We start from the raw sequence: 9,271 nt of genomic DNA on the forward strand, positions 1-9,271 counted from the left end.
AGCCAGTTTGTTATGATCCACACAGCCAAATGCCTTTTCATAGTCAATGAAACACAGATAGACATTCCTCTGGTATTCCCTGCTTCCAGCTAACATCCATCTAACATTAGCTACAATATCCCTAGTACCACGACCCCTTCTAAACTCAGCCTGGACTTCTGGCAGGTCTATACTGATGTGCTGTTCCAGTCATTTTTGGATAATCTTCAGTAGAATCTTGATTGCATGTGAAATCAATGATATTGTTCTATATTATTCTGCTGGGTCACCTTTCTTTGGAATGGGAACAAATATATATCTACTTATTTTCCAAGTAAATAGACTCTAGAACATTAATGTTAGAAAGCAGTTCAAAGAATGTGTATCACAAAGAACTGATGCCTACCATAAATGCCAATCTGTAATATTTATGTGTAAAGAAAAAATAACTGGCCTATTTCCTCCCACTAACTACCAACTAATCAAAGTCTAAAGAAGAAAAATAATTACATAAGTTTGAAGAGAACAGGGCAGTAACACTGAATTAATACAAAGCTTTATAAAAATCTTTAATTAAAAGATATCTGAGTTTTTAAAACTACAAAATTATCAAATATCAAAAATAGTAATATATATATATTCTTAAAAGAAAATGTCTTCCATATCAGCTTAACTGTTTTCTATCAAGATATACTTTTGTTTTCTTCAAAACATAACATCTTTAGTAGTAATGTAATTTCTTTGGTATCTGGTTTTCAACTCTTATCTAGTTAATAAATTAAAAATTAAGCCACAAATGAGACATTTACAAAATTAAGATATTCAAACAAACCTAACAGAACATATATGTCAATCTCACTAACAAGCACACAGTCAGTTCATACCCACTGCTACTGTGTGCCTTCAAGTCTACTATGCTTTTTAGTGATCCTAAGAAAAAAAGGCCTGAACACTGATATGCCGGAATCCACTGTTATAATCACTATTTCAATATATCTTGTTGCCAGTTGTCTTCTCTTTCTCTGAGTCTCCATCTTTGCCAACATGGTATCCTTTCCCAAGAATAATCCCTCCTGACAACAAACCCAAAGTAACACCAAAGTTTCACCATCTTTGCCTCTAAGGAGCACGCAGGTTGCATTTTCTCCAAGACAGACTTAATTGTTCTTATGACACTCCTGGGGATTGAGTAGTCTTCTCTAGCAATACAATTCAAAAATGTCATTATTTTTTTTGTTCCCCTGTCATCCTTATATACTGTCCAACTTCCAGATGCATGGGAAATAATTAAAAAGTTCATGCCTAGGATTGTTTTGTGCCATCACGGTGACTGCAACTCACAACGACCCTAAACACAACAGCTCTGAACTCTGCCCTATCCTGAGCCAATCTCTTTGCCTCCAACATACCTACCCCTTAGTACTCCAAATACTATTGTCAATCCATTTCATCCAGGGTTTCCCTCTCCTACACTGTCTCTCCACCACTCCAAGGACCAGTCCTTCCTGGCAAGATGCCCAAAGTATGCCGAGATGGAACTTCAAGATCCTTGCCTCTAAGAAGCAACTTGGTCTTACCCTCTCCAGGCCAAACCATTTTGTTCTCTTGGCAGAACACCTTAGTCTTACCAATCTCCATTCCTCAGGCCCAAAATGGTGGAGACTATGGCCCATAGCCCAGGTTCTTGGAGAAACTGGCTTCTGTCAAGGATATGAGGTTGCACCAGAGTTGATCTAAACATGCCTTTCATTCTTCACTTAGTCTGTATTTATCTACTTGCTAAAATTTATTAGTAGTAGTACAATCAGTATTAGAACACATTTGTGGACTGTACAATGCAGCAAAATCTAACTAGCCAGACTCACACATTTCCCATTTGAGGTTAAATAATGCCATTCTTTATTCAAAGCTGAAGCTGAATAAAGCATTCTTGTTTCAGCCCTCATACTCTAAACAAATGTCCTTTACAGACTCTATTTAACGTCATTCTCTCTTTTTTTGGTGAATTTGCTGGTAAGCATGATATTCAAATATTGTCTAATGATACTAAAACAAAGAGTACGTTAAGATTTACAGACATACTGTAGTGGTTACATAGGCTTTGTTAGTAAAGAATGAACTACAATGCTATTTCAAAATTTCAGTTTAAGTTCAAGGTTCATGACACACATATTTGCAAGCAACTCGACAGCACATAACAACATTATATATACATATGTATATAAAACATATATGTATGTATAGATATATATCTATACATACATATATATATATATATCACAAAAAGCACTGTAAAGCACTGTATGGAGACTGAAATGTGAAAAGGGAAAAAAATCTACATTCACGTTTGCATCTCATATATTTTATATGTAAGATTGTACAGCACAAGTACCACTTACTCTGTTTACCTTATTGCTAAGCTATCATTATTATTGTTTTGTACCTTTGAGTTGGAACTGATTCATAGCTGAAACTTGTTTTCAGGGGCTGCAAATCACACAGGAAATACTTTATCTACCACTGAGCAGCTGGCTGATTTGAACTGAGTGCATTTTGGTTGGCAGCTTAAGTCTTTCTTTACCACTGGGCCAGAGCTCCTTTTCAATTCCCTCATTGCTAGGTGTCATCATGTCTACTATGACTCACAGTGACACCAATTTACAATGACTCTGAACCTTGCTATATTCTGTGCCATCCTCATCATTTCTGATATACTCAAGCTCACTGTTATACATTGTGTTGGTATCTCCCTATGAGAGTCTTCCTCTTTTCTCTGACCCTCCACCTGTCCAAATAGTTAAGTCTTTTCAAGGACTGGCCCCTCCTAATAACATACTCAAAGTATGTGAGATGACGTTTCACCACCCGTTCCTCAGATGTACCTTCTTTAAGACCTTCATCTTCTTCAAGACATTTTCTTTCTTTTGGCAGTCCATGGAATGTTCAGTACCATTTTCCAACACCACAAATCAAAGGTTTCAAATACTTTCTTCTGTCATCTTTACCCATCGTTCATCTTTCAGATGCTTAAGGAGTACTTGAAAAGACCATGGCTTGAATGAGGTACACCTTAAACTGCTCCTTGGCACACTGCAGACATCTTTAACAGCAGATTTTCCCTAATACATCTTTTCATCTCTTGACTGCTGGTACGAATGGTGTTGATTGTGGATCCAAGTAAGATAAAATCACTGACAACTTCAATTTTTTCCTCTATAGGTCATTATGTTGCTTACTGGACCAGTGTTGAGGATTATTGTTTTCTTGATGCTTAGATGTAATCCATGTTGAAAGCTGTAATCCGTGATCTTCTATAGCACGCATTTCAAATTTTCCTCACTTTCAGCAAGCAAGGTTATGTCAACTGTATAATACTGGTTACTGACGAGTCTTCCCCTAATCCTGATTGACACATTCTTCTTGATATAGTCCAACTTCTCAAATTATCTGCTCAGTAGACAGACTGAATAGATATTGAGAAAGGATATAGCTCTAATGTAAACCTTTCTTGATTTTAAACCATACTGTATTCCTTTGCCATAAAAAAACAAAAAGTTGTGTGAGGACAACCATGTCTGACTTCCACTAATCCCACAAGGAAAAACTGCCCCTCAACAACATCCACAACACAGACCTAATTCACATGAAGTTAGACATGTCGTCCTCACTCCTGCACCTCTTTCTACCCTCCCAACACCAATTAGTACCACTCCACTAGGTCCAAAATCCACTGCAACAGCTCACAGACCACAAAGAACCATACTAGGGAAGTCAAAAGGCCATAATTCAGGTTGGCAGCAAGATAGTCAGGACCGCTTCCGAAATGTGCTTGCAGGTACCTCAGTCCTCGGCTTAACAGTTTGTGGCAAGTTTTAAAAAAACGTTTAGTCCTGCCGATTATGGCTCTCTTCGCTCACTCCAACCCTCCAACCCCACAATCTTTCAAAAACTTGGGCAAAGGCTCTCACTCTGCTTCTGTAGAGTAGCATTCCTAAGCTCACCCCTCTCTCATATTGGGTCTCTGGTTCTCTGCTACAGGTTCTGTAGGCCGTGGTCTGATTGGCGCTGGAATCTTTGGCCTTGAAGGATGCATGCTGTGCATTCTCTACTTCTTTGCTGGTGGTTAGACTTCCAAAATCTGTCAATGAATCTGCTCAAATTTAGTGGCAAAACTAGTCAATCACCTTGGGGATAGGCTAATATACCCTACTTACTTATTCTTGCCCATCCACATGGCAGAGGTAAAATCAATGGCCAGGAAAGCTTTTCTGAACAATAAACCCATATTAACACCACACTTGTTCTGTTCGGACAATAGCTTCTTGGTAGAGATATAGGTTTCACATTAATACAAGAATTACGTTTTCTGGGATTCCCATTCTTCTCAACATCAGCAATAACTTGTTGGAATCCACAGTCAAGGCTTTCCTCCTAGTCAATAAAACAGACATACTGGTAGTCTGTTTTCAGAATAGATTCATTTGAAATCAACAAAGCTATCCCTGAAGAGCTTTGGCCTCTTCAAATCAAGTGTAAATGCTGGCCTACCTATGCTGATGTACTACTGTTGAAGCTGTTTTTGCATAACTTTCAGGAAGATTTTACTGGTGATTAGTGATGATTAATTATGCAGTAATTTTCATGTTGTGTTGGGTTGGGTTGTTTTTTTTTTTGGAAATGGGAACAAATATGGATCTCTTCTAGTCAGCAGACCAGGTGGCTCTCATTCAAATTTCTTAGTCAAGACGGCGATCATGTCCCAGGTTGCATCTGTTTGCTGTAACATATCAAACTGGTATGTCATCAGTTCCCTGGGTCTTATTATTAGCCAGTGTCTTTAATGTAGCTTGAATGTCTTCCTCCATTAACACTGGTTCTTGATCTTATCCTATTTCCTGAATTGGTTCCATGTCAGCCAATTCTTTTTGGTAGAATGACTGTATATTCTATCTTTTTTTTGATGCTTCTTGATCTTTCAAGTTTTTGCCCACTGCATCCTTCAGTACTACAGCCAGGCATCAATTTGTTTTTCAGTTCTTTCAGCTTGGGAAATGCCAAGCAAGTCTGTCTACTTCTATTTTCTAACTCTAGTTCTTTGCACAACTTGATGTAATATTCTATCTTCTTGAGCTGTCCTTTGGCATTTCTTCCCTTCGTTTTATCATCTAGACTTTCTCATGTCATTTTCAGTCTCTTAAACGGACCACAAATATAATTTAAATATTCCTACTCTGTCATGAAGAACAACCAGAGTATTTCTTGGAGAAAAGGATGGTTAAACTTTGTCTCACATACTTTGGGCATGTTTTCAGGAAAGGCCAGTCCTTTCAAAAAAAGATAATATGCTGGGAAAGGTGGAATGTAAAAGAAAGAGAGGGAGATCCTCAACAAGATGGACTGCCACAGTGATTCTAACAACACACTCACGTTTGAGATTTCTAAATAACAACATGTGGTCATTTTACACAATTACATAGAAAATTCCTTAAAAAGAACAATACCAAGCAATTCACAGTATCACAATGAAATGGACTAATTCATATGCAGAAGATTAATACTATTAATCACAAAACAAAATATGTATAAATTGCTAAAACAGAAACTAATATGTTCTTTCAATATACAATAAAATACTTGGGGGGATAGGGGGAAGGATAAGGCTAAAGCGTAATATCAATGTCTGAGCTTACATCATTCATAAGCATTCCCAAACCTTCTGACAATGGAATATGACCTAAGAAAATCTTGATGGATCAAATCCATCAGCAGCAACAGGAGAGAAAAGTAGATAGTCTGCTCCCACTATGATTTACAGACTCAGTAACACAATGAAATATTATCATGTTGGTCTCACTCAGTGGCACTGAGTTTTGAGTTTTCCTATTCCCTATGCTGAAGTGAGAAGGTGAAGAAAGTTTTCTTGTCTTTACTAGATAAAACTTAAAGTCTTCCAAAAGATGACAAATGAATTCTCCTCCTCTTTTTCCCTGCAGCATTTCTGAAAGTACTATACAAACTAATGGATAGAGAACCTCTGGAATATTCACACAACTGAATACTATGCAGCTCTGAAAAACAAGGAACTCATGAAATATTATGCAAAATGGATGAGCTTGGAGGACACTATGCGGAGTGAAAAATTTCAGTCACAAAAGGACAAATATTGCATAGAGCCACTATTGTAAAACGGGACAGACCAGGGTTGAGGGAAGACAGAAAAGGCGGGGAGGAATGATGTATATTGCACTGAATCAGGTGAGAGAACTGTTTAAAGGGATATGTGAATGGGCATTCTTGTCATTAAAAGAAGTCCAGAGTGAGGGCTGCATAATGGAGTGGACTCGAGGGTGGGATTGCACAACAATGTAAAGTTTTACTTTTCAAGGAGAAGACTGAATTGGGAGGGGGTGCGTAGGGATAAAAGTGCAACAATGAATGACTGGAAACCCTAGTCTCTGTAAACTTTCATTAAAACTAACTAAAAAAAAGTAAAAAAAAGAAAAACCTAACCAATCATTATTAGGCACAGGAAATGAAAAATTAAGTTTACCAAGGGAGAAGAAAGGCGAGCTCTGGTGGCCTAGTGGCAAGAAGCTGAACTGCAATCCCAGAGGCACGTGGTTCAAATCCACCAGATGCTCTGCTGAAGAAGGAGGGACAATCTCCTCCTGTCCTGTACCAGTCAGATCCAATTTGATGTTACACACACAAATAATAATAATAAAATTTAAAAAAAAATACAGAAAGACATTCCTCTGGTACTCTCTTGCTTTCTGCCAAGATCCATCTAACATTAGCTATAATATATCCCTAGTACCATGACCTCTTCTAAATCCAGCCTGCACATCTGGCAGTTCTCTGCTAACATACTGCGCCAATTGTTTTTGGATAATTCTCAGCAACATCTTGCTTGCATGTGATATTAATGTTATTGTACTAAGAAAATAAAAATTTAAGAAAATTAATAGATCACTAATTATTATATCATTAATTCTCTTGTAATGGCTTCCTAAGTACAGATATTTCCTTCCCCAATGTCTTCATTTCTTCCATAAAAAAATATTTAGTAATAACAAGGCCATTAAGGATTTCCTGGTCCTAATTATTCCAGAAATAAGCACAATGACCACAGGACTTTAAGCAAAATATATAAAAATTAATTAATAAAGGGGTAGGGAGAAAAGCGCCGCAACGAATGGATGGAAATTCAAAACCTCTGTAAATGTCTATTAAAATGAATAATAATAATAAAAAAACCTGAAAAAAATTAATATAGTCTTACCAAGATTCCCTTGTTCAATTGTCAGCACCACTTCATCCATCACCACAGCCCTGAAGTCTAGTTCTTCTTCACAACATTTGGCCTTCAAGGCCCGTAAAATCTCTTTCTGGGGATAGTCTTCCCTGATGCGACGATCTGTCAAAAACCACAATTTGGCAGCCACAGAGCTACACATCTTGATTTGCTTCTGTCTCCTTTTCCTGGATTACTTCCTTTTGAATAAGAACTCTAGATGAAAGAGGGAAGGAGGGGAGGAAAAAAAAAAATCAAGAAATCTACTTAATTTTGGCTTTTACACAAATAAATGTGATTATTATATACTACTTATACAACTAGGAGAAGGCAAGAGTTGTGCTCTTACATACCTCAAAATATGGAAAATTTTGAAATAGAATCTCCATTAGACTAGGCTGGCACTGGTAGCTAAATTCCAACATGGCACACAGCAGAAATACTCAATGCCACTCACTGCCTATATTATATAGTAGAAATATACTTTAATAATTTGCTAATCACTGCTATTTGATAAAATATCTTGATACCAAATAACTGAGGTTCTAATTATCAAGAGTATATCCATTCCCAAAACAACTTTTCTGTACTTGGACCAGTAAATGTGATCTGCTTGTTTTAAAAAAAGAGTATATCCATCCCATCACTAGAAAACCCAATAATTAGTTTTGTTTCTAGCTTCATATTTCATTTGTTTCCCTATGATTGTGTGCTTTTTACTTTAAATGTACTTGTAAGTGTACAGGAAAAAAGGAATAACATCTATATTATTAGGAGGCCATCAATAAATATGCAGTAATTATAATAAAAATAACCAGCTCCCAGATCAGTTCAACATGTAATCTGACACAGACCACACAGGTCCTTACTTGTTTCTTAACTCTCTGCTTTTATTCTTTCTATAAACATTAGCATAAACCTCTACTATTCACATCCAGAAAAAAAGATTTTCCATCTGAAAAAGTACTACATTAAAGCTGTCAACTAGCATTAAAAGTTCAAATATATAGTGATTAACTGAGCCTGATGATCCTTAGAGTCCAATTCTCCATTTAAAAGAAACAAAAGGGTTTCAATTTTTCTGATACTTAAAGGCTAAACTTTGGTTATCCTGTTAAGGCATTTCTTTATAAAGAAACACTTTATTCTGATAAGTACAATGTTTTCCAAAGTCTATATACAGATGCGAAGAGGTGGGGAGGGTCAGAGTAAGAGGAATATCCTCAACAGGATGTTGACACCTGACAGTATAGGGAGCTCTGGCATGTCTGAGATTTGTGAGAATGTTGCATCACTGTCAGCTTCAAATAGTTTCATCAAGGCTCGTCAAAAAACCTCTTCAAATGAATTTTTATTCCGCTGCTAAAGACTTCCTAGATTCTTATTATAATCTCAAAGTATTTTAGAGAATATTATTTTAGTTACTTCCACCATCTTTTAGTCTCTAATTCCCTATTAGAGCAAGCGTAGGGATAAATTGTTTCTACATTAAAAAATATTTCAAATATCCTAGGTTCTAAATCCTAATATTATTTTTCTTTTTAAGTTTCTATAATTCATATACAAAGATGAAGTTTTATTCTTAAGTAAAAACTTTTTAATACCTTATGAATTATTTAGAATTCCTACGTATATATCCGTTTTATCTTTCTAAAAGAAGGACAAATGAAAGAGTAAAAATATTTGCTTTGCACCACAGAGTAAGGTAACACTTTTCTGTTCCCTTCATTTGTGTATATGCAATTCCTTATCAATGGCAATTATCCTATTAAAGGAAAAGGTAACATCTACCATTTGAGGCTATTAAAGCAGCTCTTACTAGGAGTGAGAAAAAAACTTTCCCCCTTCAGATAAAACACACTCTAAGAAAACAACCATATGTACTATTCAAACCAGACTGTTTTCCATTTTGCATTACTATAAACACTATTTCAGTATCATTCCCTCTTACCCAAGGAATGCAAGAGTTAGAGCAAATTTTTGGAGAAACAGTATGAA

At 36.4% G+C, this 9,271-nt stretch overlaps 1 protein-coding gene across 1 annotated transcript in view; it reads right to left on the reverse strand.

The window, feature by feature from the left end:
- The window catches only part of RIMKLB (ribosomal modification protein rimK-like family member B), a 15,256-nt gene extending 7,774 nt beyond the window's left edge, over window positions 1-7,482 (reverse strand). Inside the window, exon 1 of the mRNA XM_006901751.1 lies at window positions 7,262-7,482. Within this exon, the coding sequence (XP_006901813.1) occupies window positions 7,262-7,436 (175 nt within the window). The 5' untranslated portion in view covers window positions 7,437-7,482. The remainder of the gene's footprint in view (window positions 1-7,261) is intronic.
- Between the last annotated feature and the right edge of the window lie 1,789 nt (window positions 7,483-9,271).

The sequence above is a fragment of the Elephantulus edwardii genome, unplaced genomic scaffold (assembly GCF_000299155.1).
Source record: "Elephantulus edwardii isolate Elephantulus edwardi_28Jun2011 unplaced genomic scaffold, EleEdw1.0 scaffold00342, whole genome shotgun sequence".
Classification (NCBI taxonomy): Eukaryota; Metazoa; Chordata; class Mammalia; order Macroscelidea; family Macroscelididae; genus Elephantulus; species Elephantulus edwardii.